Genomic DNA, 13011 nt, shown 5'->3' with positions numbered 1-13011 from the left:
TCCTCTGTGACACGACCTCCGGGTTCATCTGTAACATGTATCTGTATTGTCCAGAGCGACTCCAGAGGCAGAGCAGGACAACCGTAGTGGAGCAGGTGGTGGGACACCTGCTGAGACCTTTCTGCAGCCACAGACACCTGGTTCAGCTGGACAGCTCTGCTTCGGGGCTCTCAGACATTTTCTCCGGCTTAGGGGTGGATATTCATTTTGGCCCGACTGTTAAAAGATCATCTTCATCTCCACCACTCGTGCCCGATCAGCTCCAATCCGAGGACTCACCGTCTCCACTATTGGCCCACCTGCAGGGCTGGACTGGACCTGCTCTGTTTCCTTCATCAGACCTAAAGGGTTCAGATGTGTTTCTCCCAGGCCTCTGGGTGACGCTACACGTCATCTGCATCAACACATTTATGCTCCACACTCTGCAGAGGCAGGGCTCAGGCAGGCAGGTCCACCTGACGGAGTTCACCAGAACTCTGGCCTCCAAGCTGGCCGTGGACAGCAGCGTGACTGTGCCTGTTCTGCCACGACTAAACAGCAGCTCATGCCAAGAGACAGGTTTCACAAATCCTTCTAAGAAAAGGTCAGTGTTACTCTTTTGTTATAGTGTTTCTATTTGAGCTAATAATAGCCTTCGCAGTATGACATGTTTGAAACAACAAAGAAAAAAAGGCAAGCGAGTGATAACTTCTATTTTTGAAAGCATTTGAAGCTTAAAAATATATTAGGATAGAGGCTAGCTGTGGAAGTCTCGGTTCTTCTGTATTCAATTCAATTGATTTCAGTGCAACTTCAAGCTGAACACATTTCAGAATGACTCAATATGGCATCGACAACAAACAGACGACATGTGGAATTACAATTTCTCAGGATAGTGGGTCATTTAACTAAGACACAGTTGTGCAAGATGTAATGTTTGTGCTATTAGTCTATGAGTGTAAACTGGGTTGATCATTTTAATATGAGGGCGGTGACAGATAATTACTATCAATATCAAATAATATGCTGGTTGTTAACTGATTATATTAAGAGTCAATAACATTTTCAGAAAATATCTCCCGGATCTCAAGGTGACACCTTCAAATTTCTTCAGTCCAAAATGCAAATGTATTAAATGTACAACTAATGAGACTACATCAAATCATGTGCAACGTTAAGGATAAGGTTCTTATTTCTGTTCACTGGTCTTGCAGGACAGATACCATTAGTCGTGGTCAGGTGGTGGAGAGTGAGAAACAAGGCTGCAGCTCTGCAGTGCGGCTGCACGGGTGGACCAGAGCAGGAGTGTGCGGTTTGGACAACTCAGGCAACTCCTGCTACTTAAACGCTGTGTTACAGTGTTTGTGTTCCACTGTGCCCCTCGTGGAGCACCTCCTTAATCAGGACACTCGCAAAGAGCTGGGAAGGTAAGACACCCCCCCCCTCCCCTAGTCGTCACCTCTCTCGCCGACTCACTTGTTAACCGTCGTGTTTTCCCAGCGGTTTAACCTCTGTCCAAGCAGGTCTAAGTGCCGCGTGGCCGAGATGTTTGTCCGCCTCCTGGAGGAGATGTGGCTGGGAAGCAGCTCCAGCTGTGCCCCTGTGGAGGCGAGGTCTGTGATGTGCTCCATACTCCCCCAGTTCAACAACTACTCCCAACAAGACGCCCAGGAATTGCTGCTCTCTCTCGTCAACGCACTCCACGACGACCTCAAAAAGGTGCGGCCGGCACGTACGCGACGCGTACCTCTCTGTGGTGAATCGCCACGCCTACAGAATGAGTAGATCTGTGTCTGTTTCTTTACAAGGTTGCAAAGCGCCCGATGCGCTCCTCACTACGACAGTCGAGGCGAGACCGGAACAGAAACTGTGCCACCGCAGCGATGGAGTCCACCACCGTGGTGTCACGTTTGTTCGAGGGCCAGCTCGGCTACATGACCCTCTGCATGCACTGCAACCTCCAGACACACAGCACACAGACCTTCACTGTACTGTCACTACCGATTCCAACAGACATCATTAAGTGCTCCATTCAGGTACCTGCAGGTGCCACTTTGCACCGAATGTCACGTTTTTTGAAGATATTGGTGGTCTTGTTCTGTGCTTTCTCACTCAATGCTGCCTCTTTTGTTGTGCAGGATTGCCTGTCACTGTTCTTCGAGCAGACTATCCTGACCGAGGGAGAGCAGATGCAGTGTTTGGTGTGTGGGGAGAGGAGAGAAACTGCAGTCCTCACTTGTTTGGACGAACCTCCCGAAATCCTCATGTTGCACCTGAAACGGTGGGTGAACACAAAACATAATCTGTTAAAGGTAACACTTAGCAGTAAGGTCACAAGTTACATTCATGAATCTTGAGTTATTGTGAAATGCATGAGAATTAAAAGTCATCACTGATTCAATAATCTCACCTTAAAGGTTTGCATGATCTTCATAAGCAGATGTTCTTTGCCTAGTTGCCATTTAAGGACTTTTAGTCCATGTTGGTTTAGAAGTTCAGATCCTAACTTCATTCTTGAGCTTTGACGACACTTTCAGTCATTCAGTGCATGACCTGCAGTCGAGTCATGTAACCAGAGCCCTTTGTTCAGCCTTATTAAAAACAGAACAGTTCATGAATCTTGTCTTCCTGAACACATTCTTTGGGTTGTCTTGTTTTCAGTGATAAACTAGCAGGATGGTTTCTGCCCCCCTGAACTGCTGCTTAAATGAATATAAGCTGAGAGATAGACTCGAGACACTAACTAGAGAACATTTGAATTCTGGATCATTTAACTGCGAGTGAACATTCCTAAAGTTATGGGGCCTGTATTCAGAGATAATGCTGTGGGTATTATCAGCTGTTTATCTCCTCGGCAGGTTTGGTTGTAAGGGGAAGAACCAGGTGAAGCTGAGGACGAACGTCGTTTTCTCCTCGAGACTCGATCTCTCCCCGTTTCTATCCAGCTCAGTGCAGAACACCTTATACTCTTCATACCGCCTGTATGCTATTGTGGTCAGTACACTGTATTACAACAACTGATTCTTTAAATATCAAAGCTGTAGTTAAATGTTTTATCTTTTTACACTGGCCAGATGTATTAATCTCAGCCCAAATATAACTTGCACAGAAGCAATTTTACATAATATGGACAAAATCTGTAACCAATTTATTATTTTTGCCGTCAAGGTTTAAATTGTTTAGAACAGGACTGTGTTGGTTCTGTGATTTTTTGGAGTTCATGCACTACATCGTTCATACTTTTCAAGATGGTGATGATTTTCTGCAGCCAAGTCATATCTTTGTGTCTTGATGAGTGATGTGCTTTAAAACTACACCTTTGGGAGGACGGTCTTGATTGGATTTATTTGATGAAACAAAAACGGCAGCTGTGTGAAGCACAAATAAGAATATTGAAACCGGAGTATAACAATATTAGCGTGAAATGATGCATTATGGACAAATGGGAGTTTTTGACTTTGTCCACACTTTTTGTCTTTCATATAGTTTTCATGTAAGTCTTCCCTTTTCCAGAACCACACAGGTCACCTGAACATGGGTCACTACACAGCTCTGTGTCACAACGCCTTGACTAGATCCTGGCACAGTTTTGACGACTCAGCAGTCAGAGAGGTACGGGACAGCCTCGTTCAATCTCCAAATGCCTATGTGCTGCTCTACAGCCGCAAGCCCTTTCAAAAGCCAAAGATCCACGGACTGTGAGCTCTCCAACCAGCAGGCCAAATCCATGAGGGGACGGAGTTTCAACTTTGAACTGTTTTTCTGTAATGAACATACACGGTATTGTCTAATAGCCTCAGGAATGAAGGGACTACAACATTAACAGGAGGGTTTCATTCAGCTTTTAGCCGATTCATCCTAAAAAAAAAAAAAAAAAAAAAGTCACTCGGACACAAACGCAAACAGTAATTTGAAGCAGTTTTAATAAATAGTCATGAGTTGTATGAGGTTAATATAATTGTTATATCTGAAAGAAATTTGTTTTTAGAGCATTAAGAAATAAAATCAACATGTACAAGTAAAAAGAAAACTTAATGATCTCATGCTTGGCAATAAAACTTTACTCAGGAAGTCAGAATCCTGTCGCCTCAGATCTCTGGTCCACTCAGAAGATACATCAGTATACTTTGTGCTTGCTCTCGTCAGTCGGTCGGTCAGTCAGGCAGCAAATGTTGACGCTTGTGTAAGTGAGTACGGTCAATTTCGTAAGTCTTCATATTCTCCCGGGTCAGTACAGAACACAGAAACAAAATCAATCAGATCAATCTAAATCACAGCCTCCTGGGAACTTTCAGAACCAGCAGCACTGCTGTAAGCCCAGAAGGATGCCAAGTTATCGCAGTAATTTGTCCTCTAAATAGTTTTTGAATATAATAATGTAAAGAGTTACGTATGTTTAACAGAGAACACATTTCACAACAACCTTTATAGAAGCCGGTAGGTTCTTCCTCACTGCTCTCTGCATCAGTATAGTTTTAAAGCGTTCTGAGTCGAGTGTTACCGTCCGCTGTTAAACAAAGTGTTCTACATAAACAACTTAAATTGATTGCATAATGTGTAAGTGCAACAATGTGGCTAATATGAACAAGCGACAATCTCAAGTCCCTCCTCTCTTAAAGGAAGAATGCAAAAGTCAACGCTCACAGTCTCCTCCATCCCCGTTAAGATCATGTTGAACATCAGAAGGCTAAAGAGTTAAACCCCTAAAACACAGTTTGTCGTTATGAATATGGTGATACTATGATGGCTGCTACGTTCCAAGAAAAACAAAAACAAATTCTAATTTGGTCACTTAACAGATTAACACCTTGCCCTCCAGTATTTACATTTTTGAATGTGCAACATCAGCATCGGTAAGTATGTACAAGCCATCTAGCGGTTGACCCCGGGTGTAGACACGGTACAAGGAAGCTGATCGAGTTCTGCGATACGGCCATCCACGCCGAGCGCAACAGAAATGAGAGCGAGGAGCATCTGAACCAGCTGTCAGCCCTACAACACAACCACCGAGAAGTCAGAGTAAAAGGAGCGTCCGTTTAGTCACTAGATGATCAGTAATACGAACAGACGGCATGTTTTAACAGGTATAAGGTCCTCTAGTAGCTGAAGCATTGTGTGTCTGCACATTCCTCCGGTCTGCCACAGACGGGATCTCATCGCCACTCGCTCGAGTGCGTCCTTGCGTGCTCATACACGACTAGTGAACCTGAAACTACGTGCACCAGGTCCTCAGAGCTGTGATTTTAAAAAGAAAAAAGACAAAAAAAATCAACCTCTAGGCTCGAGCTTCGCTGCTCTGGTGTCGTATTCTCTCTTCGTGTCCGACGGCTCCATCACAGGGCGGAGTAAAACAGGATGTAGGCTGCGGAGGACTTGACGGTGGAGGTGGAGATGTCGGTCACCTCGTGGTCATCAAACTTGTACCAGCGCTGTTTGGGCGCGTTCTTACAGTAGGCTGTGTAGTGGCCACCATCTAAACCCCCGTAGTGGTTCTGGTAGAGGAAAAGAAGAGGGTTAATCTGGATCGTTAATCACATCATTAGGATTCGATTGTTTCTCGCTGCAGTTTTGAATATGAGCTTAAAAGTTAAGGTTGGTGATGTTCCTCAAAATAATTTTTTTGTTCTATTTGATGAAATTCTATTTACAGTTGCGCTCAAAATGATTCGACCCTCATTGCAAATTAGGTTTACTGGCAAAATGTACAAACTTCCAGCTGTTTTCATTAAACAACTTAAACAAGGACAATTTTAATAGCTCAACACAACTAATGTTACAAGTGGATTCTCCAAAATTCAACACAAAATGCCACTTTTAAAGACTGCTGCAGTCTCAAAATGATTCAACCCCTTCATGACCAGCATCTTTAGTACTTAGTAGAGCGCCCTCTTGCTGTTATGACCTGATGCAAACCTGATGCACAGCCAGACTCCAGGTTCTGACAGCGTTCCTGGGGAATCTGAGCCCATTCCTCATGACTAACGGCCTCCAGCTCTCTAATATTCTTGGGTTTCCAGGACTTTTTCTGAAACCAAGCCTTGGTGAACTTTGAGGTATGCTTAGGATCATTGTCTTGTCGGAAGGTCCAACGACGCCCGAGCTTCAGCTTCCTCACAGACGGCATGACGTTTTCTCCTCGGACTTCCTGATACTTGATTGAAGTAGAATGCGCCTTGCTGTGGAGAGTGAAACCTCAGTGCCTGCTGCAGGTCTTTTGCAGTCACCCGAGGGTTTTTGGCCACCTGCCTGCTCAGAAATCTGGTGGCAGCCGTCGATAGCTTCCTCTTTCTGCCACGTCCAGGTCGTGTAGCCAGTGTTCCTTTAACTATAAACTTGCGAACTATGCTTCCAAAAGGTATATCTAGGAACATTCAGTGCCTTTGCTATCTTTTTGTATCATTTTCCTTTTGTATCTTTTTGTATCCTTTTCCTCGTTTGTGCAATGCAATGATCTCTTCTCTTAACTTTTTGGACAATTCTCCCGACTTATTTCTAATATGCAAACAAACATCACTGCCGGTCCAGGTATTTGATGTGTTCTATCTCAAGCACACCTGATGCAACGAATGAGGCCCTTGATTAGTTGCATCCTGTTTGCATCAGGTCATAACAGCAAGAGGGCGCTCTACTAAGTACTAAAGATGCTGGTCATGAAGGGGTTGAATTATTTTGAGACTGCAGTAGTCATTAAAAGTGGCATTTTGTGTTGAATTTTGGAGAAACCACTTGTGACATTAGTTGTGTTGAGCTATTTAAATTGTCCTTGTTTGAGTTGTTTATTGAAAACATCTGAAAGTTTGTACATTTTGCCAATAAACCTAATTTGCAATGGGAATTGAATCATTTTGAGTGCAACTGTGGCTGTCACAGGACCTAATAAGCCCACTCAATCATTCCGTTCAACCCGAATGTAATGATGGGATAGGCGACCAAAGCCGTCTACCTACAAGTTAGATTTTTTTTTTGCTTTTCTCTCAGGATTACCAAACCTTAATGTCAATTTGTCTTGCCATCATGGGGCCAAAACATTGGTACACAAATGTGTTATTGGCTTTTATTCCAACTATTCATGGACTCTACCAACCGACGGACTGACCGCTTTATGGGAGATGAACAAGATATAACTACATAAGAATATAATATAACAATACTACATTGCTCTCTAGTGTGCATCCCTTAACCTCTTCTGTAACATATTCATTTTGTTTTACCATTTGTATGTCCATATAAAAAAACAACACCACATACATACATAATTATGAATACATTTCTTTTTAGAAATACACTTCACAACATAACCAATTTCACTTTTACTTACAGAAACTCCATAAAGGCAGTATCTCTTCAGTGTCTGTTTTGGTCCAATGACGTACTGGGTCAGGTCCAGAGTCTCTAGAGAGAAGTCGACGTAAGTCTGCAGCTTCTGCTTCCATCTACCCTCGTAGGAGAACCTGCAGACATATTATGCCCATTAGAAAAAGAAAAAGAGTGTCAATGTGGGAACAGTAAGAAAAATGCTAATCTGATTTCCCAAACAGTGAAAGTGTGTATTTAGTTGTACTAAGGCAGGGACAGAGAATTTGTCTTTGTCTACATCACTTTGAATGCAAACATGACTACAGACCGTTTTAAGTGCACCAGGACGATGGGGGGGACCTTCCAGATCTCCAGCTTCTTGGTGGAATCTCTGTGGGCCTTGCAGTGTCTGCAGAACACCTTGTTGTTGTCGGTCAGCTTCTCTTCCTTGGAGAACAGCCTCAGACAATCCTGTCAAGAAACAGAGAACAAATCAGTCAAGTACAACAAAGTAACTTTTTTTTTTTTAATACATAGACACTGAGGGAACATTCTAAGCCTTGAAGATGTAGTCAGAAAATGGCTTATGTGGTTGTCAAGAAGAATACTCAATAGCACAGCCTTAACAGGTGAAAATGTTGTGTGAAGATGAAAAGAACGTGGTTTTACTTTGAGTAGTGCCTCAATAAAAGGATGAGCTCTGACAAGCTTAAAGCTTATAAACTGTTAAAAAAAGAGAAATCTCCCGACACACGCTCTGATGCACATGTTTAATGTCTGACCGACCTGCAGGGAGCACTTGCTGGTGGAGGCCAGAGGCAGCGACAGGTACATAAAGGTCTCAAATGTCCGGGACTTGCGGTGGCAGGTCAGACACTGCACAGTGGACTTGAACTGCCCCTGGAACAGTGCTACAATGATGGACTCATTGAGCAGCTTGTGTTTGCTCCAGGCCAAGTCGGCTGCCGTCTGATCGTCCAGATGGTCGTTTTCCTCCTCCTTGTACCGCTTCCTGTTGTCCGCCTGACACCAGAGAGGGAACAATGTTGGTACAGCTGCTGCTTTAGGTGTTAGCAAAACCTACCTTCATGACTCACGGCAGATACATAATATACTGGTAATGATTACAATAATGAGAAAACAGAATATCTAAAATGGTAAACTTTGTAACACCTATCTAATCTCTTTCAGCTTCATCAGCATGCATTTCAGCCAAATCACTTAAATTATGACATGTAGGAAGATATGAGAGGCAGGTAAACCCTTTCTAATTAATATCTCATTAATTAGACTGACTGACTGACTTGTCATTTAGTCTGGAGAGACACAGTGGACTGAGCCTGATGGCAGACGGGTCTGAACATCACACAAAAGGGATGTGATGAAATGGAGTGTGTTGCATGAGAAATGCACATTATCAGCCTTCACCACCTAAATGGCACTTCATCCTTTGAAAGAGCGAATAGCTTGATATTAAATTGTGGTGAATGTATTACTTCAACTTAAAAAAAAAAAAGAAAAAAAAAAAAAAAAAAAAAGAAAGAAAAAAAAAAAAAAAAGATCAGGTCTTGATGTTTAAGGGAGTATAAAATGTCTTTAACAATTCATCTAGTCCTTTCCCCATTCAAATGCACATGAAGCCAGTAAAATCAGTCGATACAGGCAATGAGGCATGTCTTGGGTCTACATGCACAGAGGTTCTGACAGAGCATCAGACCAGACAGATGCAGACACGCCACACACACTGCTGCAGGAGGACCAAGGACACACAGCTATTTACTTACTCTCTAATTTGCCATCAAAATGAAACCAGGTGAAAAAAACAGAAGGAAAATGACAAAAATACTACGATTTAATCGTTAACAGGCATATGTGCAACAACATACAGGGGTTGTAAAAGACAAGCCATAGAAAGCCATGGTTAAAATGAATAAATTACTTATTATTTATTCACTCGATATTTAATTCAGGGCGAGCACGTTTAGATGCGAGTGTTTCTCAAGAGCTTTTTAAGACTTTATTTATGCCACACTGATGCTGCATGAAACAAGTGTGTGCGCTACCTTGTTGAGGTCCTCGTGGAGCCCATCCATGAGGAACAGCAGCAGCTCCTGGGAGTCTTGCTGGTCATAGCCCGCAAATTGGTCATTGATCTTGCCTATGGTGATCTTGAAGTCCCGCGGACTGATGCACTTGTACAGACCAGCCCACAGGGCCTTCATGATCACACCAAACTCCTCCGCCACCTCCCCTTTATGGCCCAGTATGTTGTACCTGTCAGAGGTCGAGATGTTAAATTACTGCCTTTGCATGAATCTCTATGGTTAGTAAATCCACCTATCTGGGCCCTGACCTGTTGATGTCCTCCAGGTAGTAATTGTTGTTGAAGTACTCAGCCATGCCCGTAGTGTTACACAGACACTGCAAGATGGAGTTCATGTAGCACGTGTTGCCCATGTTACGAAGGCCTGTCAGCGATGGACCCAGACCTCCAAATGAAGGATTCAGGTTGCGAATTTTGGCAGCTGATGGCCGCACAATCTCCACTTTAGAGTAGACTTTACTAGGAGGTCTGAAAGGCAGAGGAGCACAATGAGAGGAAAGCAGACTAGTTTCTGCAGAGATAAGACTAAAGGAAATACTTTGTGTAATCAGTCTAACGAGATACACTGCAGTTAGATTACGACAACAGACACTAGATCCAGGACATTGTCCATTTATCACAGTTCCTGGACTTCCTGGAATTGAATTAAAACATCTGTGTGTCTTACTTTGTCTCCCTGTTGATGGTGGGAATGACAGCAGCCGTGACCGGGGCGGCAGCCTTCTTCTGGGCCTCCTCTCTCAAGTCCTGGCTGATATCAGGGGAGGAGTAGGAGCGTTTCAGTTTAGACTGTTCTCGCTCTTGTTCACTGCTGGTGTCCGGCTCAGCTGCTCGCGGTTGTTTCTGTTTGACTGTTGGCGGTGTGGAGGGTGGAGTCTGGGGAACAGTGACCTCAGGAGGGTACAGGTGGACGCGGTTGGTTGGGGAATGGTAGTATCGGTAGGTCCCCGTCACCGTGTCAAGGAACTAGCCAATAAATGGAGGGGTGAGAAAAGAGACAAAAAGAGATAGAACATTAGGGAGAAGGCATAAGGAAATCACTATTTCTCAATTCAAATATACACTTTTTATTTAACTTTCATCTGCGACTATTCCAAAAGACTCAACATATTTCATACCTTCATCCACCCGACTGGAAGGCCTGGTACACTCCTACCCATCTCCTCACTCCTTGCTCGGGTCAGGGGCTCCCTCTGTGGGATAAACATAAACACAACATAAACACACACACACCATCTTCACCTAAAGGTTCTCTACAAAAATAATTATGAGGGACTTTCATGGTGAGGACAAGAGAAATAAAAGGCATTTCTGAAGCCTAATGTCACGGACACGTCAGCGTTGTTCAGCTTGAAACAATAGACCAAACATTCTTATTTTTGTGAATCTTTTTAAACAAAACAAATTTGAGAATATCTACAACACTAACTTGTGTCTACAGTATTTGTTGTTTTTTATCTATCTATCAAATCATTTATGATGTGTCATATTTTGGTCACGTTATACAAACGTTGGCGGTCAGTCTGAGTGGAAAGAGCTGGACAGCTAGTGGCTGAGCCTGAGAGAGAAACCATACAGATGGAACTGAAAGTGAAACGTAACTGTATTTGGTAATTCTGTCATGTCATTCTGGGTAACTATATAATGTCCAGTCCCTTTCTCTATACTGTCACAAAGAGGCAAAAAATGCAAATAAAACAAATCTTAAAAAAAAAAACACTGATAGAAAAAAGGACTCACCTTAATTTCACTAACAATATGGTTGGGAGCAGGAGAGTCCAGAGACATACTCTTGGAGGGAGTGTCAGAGTTCTGCTCCTTACCCCTCCTCTCTTTCCCGTCCCACACCCGGTTCTCTTTATCTTCCTCTTCTTCTGCCTTCTGCCTTTCCAGTTTCTTTTTCTCCTGAGGTCCATTCTCCTCATCTTCCTTCTTCCTCTTTTCACTTTGCTCCCTTTCTAGCCTTTCCTTCTGGTCCTTCTCCCGTCTCTCTTCCTCACCACGACGCTCCTGGTTGCGTTTCTCCTGCTCTTGCTTCGCCTTCTCCATCCCTGCCACCGCCTCAGAGTGTATCTGGCTTTGTTCTTCTTTAGACAGAGAAGTGTTGGAGGTGAGCGGTGGTTTGACTGAGCGGTCAGGGACAAGTGGGCCGTTCTGCAAGGAGTCCTTTGCCGACCCGTTCTGGCTGGGCTTGGGATCGTTCGAAACCCGGACAGAGGGTTTCTTGGTACGGTCAAACTAGGACAGGAGGATAAGAGAATAAAACAAACCATGAGTGATGTTTAGCACACTACAGTCCTCCATGTTTTGCACTCTCCCAAAGTTTATCAGTTATCAGGGCCGTTACAATACCTGGGGGAAGGCCTTGGTTGTTGCAGGCGACTGACTGGACGCGCCTGCCGCAGGGCCCTTCTGACTAAGGTCTTGCCCAGAATTTGTGGAGCCTGCGACAATGGAATCGACAGCATCTGGCAGCCTGTCGGTAACCATGGAAGTTTCAGATGTGAGGGGTTCTGCTGGTGGAACCCCGTTCACCAGCACAGGAGCAGAGGGTTCCTGAAGCTTGGGTGTAACCTCAGGCTCTGGTGGAGGTGGGGTCGGAGGCTTTGGCTCCTCGAGGGATGGGTAGCTAAAGTTCACTGTTCAAAACATCAAGAAAGTAAATAAAAAGATGCAAAATAATGTTTTAAAAACAAAAAAAGCATCCTTATCTCATTGTATAATGTAATCTCCTCACCGCCGATGCATGTCCACTAAAAGTGCTTGCATTTGTCACTGACAGGCTGAGGTTATTACAAGTGTCTGACAAGATTGTGGAAAAAAACCCGACAGATACATAAAACATTTTTCTTCCACATCACAGCCTGTTTTCTTGCTCAATACTGGACCGATTGTCAATTTGTTGTCCCCATTCGTCAAGGATCAAATCCAGAAAACACAAGCATAATGAGGAATGCAACGCTCAGAAATGAATTTTGTGGTCTCAATAACAATTTTGATTAAAAAAAATCTGAATCAAAATTAAGCCCATTTTATTTTATTAATCTTATCAATTTGCTGCTATAATTTATTTTCTTTTTTTTTAAAAAAGCAGCTGCATCAACACAAACAATAAATCAAACTACGTGGCCTGATCAACACAAGGAGCCAAAGCTGTGCTGGTAATACTCACACTGAGGGGTGGCGCTGATGACATTCTGTCTAGGGGCGCGTACTTTAGCGTTGGTTGTGTACATTGGGTAAAACAACAGCCAGTTCTCGTAACCTCCCTCCAGCACCAGCGGCTCACTACGCAGGATGGTGATGCTGTCCCACTGGGCGGTGTGCAAACATATTATTATACTTCACAGGAAAGTTCTGCTGTTGTTATTCACACTTTAGGAGTCACACATAAAGCATGTGCGCACACACACACTCACACACTCAGTTACCTTGAAGAGGGCATCTTTGAGGCTCTGCAAGGTGGTGCCAAGTGTCAGGTCAGTGACAGAACTGAACCAGTCCAGTAGGACTATATAATCCACAAAGCCCCGCCTTCTCCAATGCTCTTTTGACACCTCCGGCAGCTTCGCCTCAATCTGATTCACAGTGATTCTAAAAAGTGACGACATACCAGTTCAGGAGGTCAGATT

General features: G+C 43.7%; 2 protein-coding genes across 2 annotated transcripts; one reads left to right on the top strand and one right to left on the bottom strand.

The window, feature by feature from the left end:
- The first annotated feature begins 1143 nt into the window (after positions 1-1143).
- On the top strand, positions 1144-3831 carry LOC137890588 (ubiquitin carboxyl-terminal hydrolase 50-like). The gene is made up of 6 exons (XM_068734729.1): positions 1144-1406; positions 1503-1698; positions 1788-2015; positions 2118-2260; positions 2838-2973; positions 3493-3831. The coding sequence occupies exons 1-6, from the start codon at positions 1144-1146 to the stop codon at positions 3679-3681; spliced, it is 1155 nt and encodes a 384-aa protein (XP_068590830.1). The 3' UTR covers positions 3682-3831.
- Positions 3832-3880: 49 nt separating this feature from the next.
- On the bottom strand, positions 3881-12995 carry LOC137890587 (ubiquitin carboxyl-terminal hydrolase 8-like). Its single transcript, XM_068734728.1, has 12 exons — positions 12811-12995; positions 12552-12693; positions 11732-12018; positions 11120-11617; positions 10498-10572; positions 10047-10345; positions 9629-9847; positions 9339-9549; positions 8062-8298; positions 7604-7746; positions 7298-7430; positions 3881-5471 (listed from the first exon to the last, which is right to left on the bottom strand). The coding sequence occupies exons 1-12, from the start codon at positions 12988-12990 to the stop codon at positions 5313-5315; spliced, it is 2583 nt and encodes an 860-aa protein (XP_068590829.1). The 5' UTR covers positions 12991-12995; the 3' UTR covers positions 3881-5312.
- Positions 12996-13011: the final 16 nt, after the last annotated feature.

The sequence above is a fragment of the Cebidichthys violaceus genome, unplaced genomic scaffold, assembly GCF_023349555.1.
Source record: "Cebidichthys violaceus isolate CVI_PGR_0920_01 unplaced genomic scaffold, fCebVio1.0.p SCAF_662, whole genome shotgun sequence".
Taxonomy (NCBI): Eukaryota; Metazoa; Chordata; class Actinopteri; order Perciformes; family Stichaeidae; genus Cebidichthys; species Cebidichthys violaceus.
This window is presented reverse-complemented; position numbering and strand designations above follow the sequence as displayed.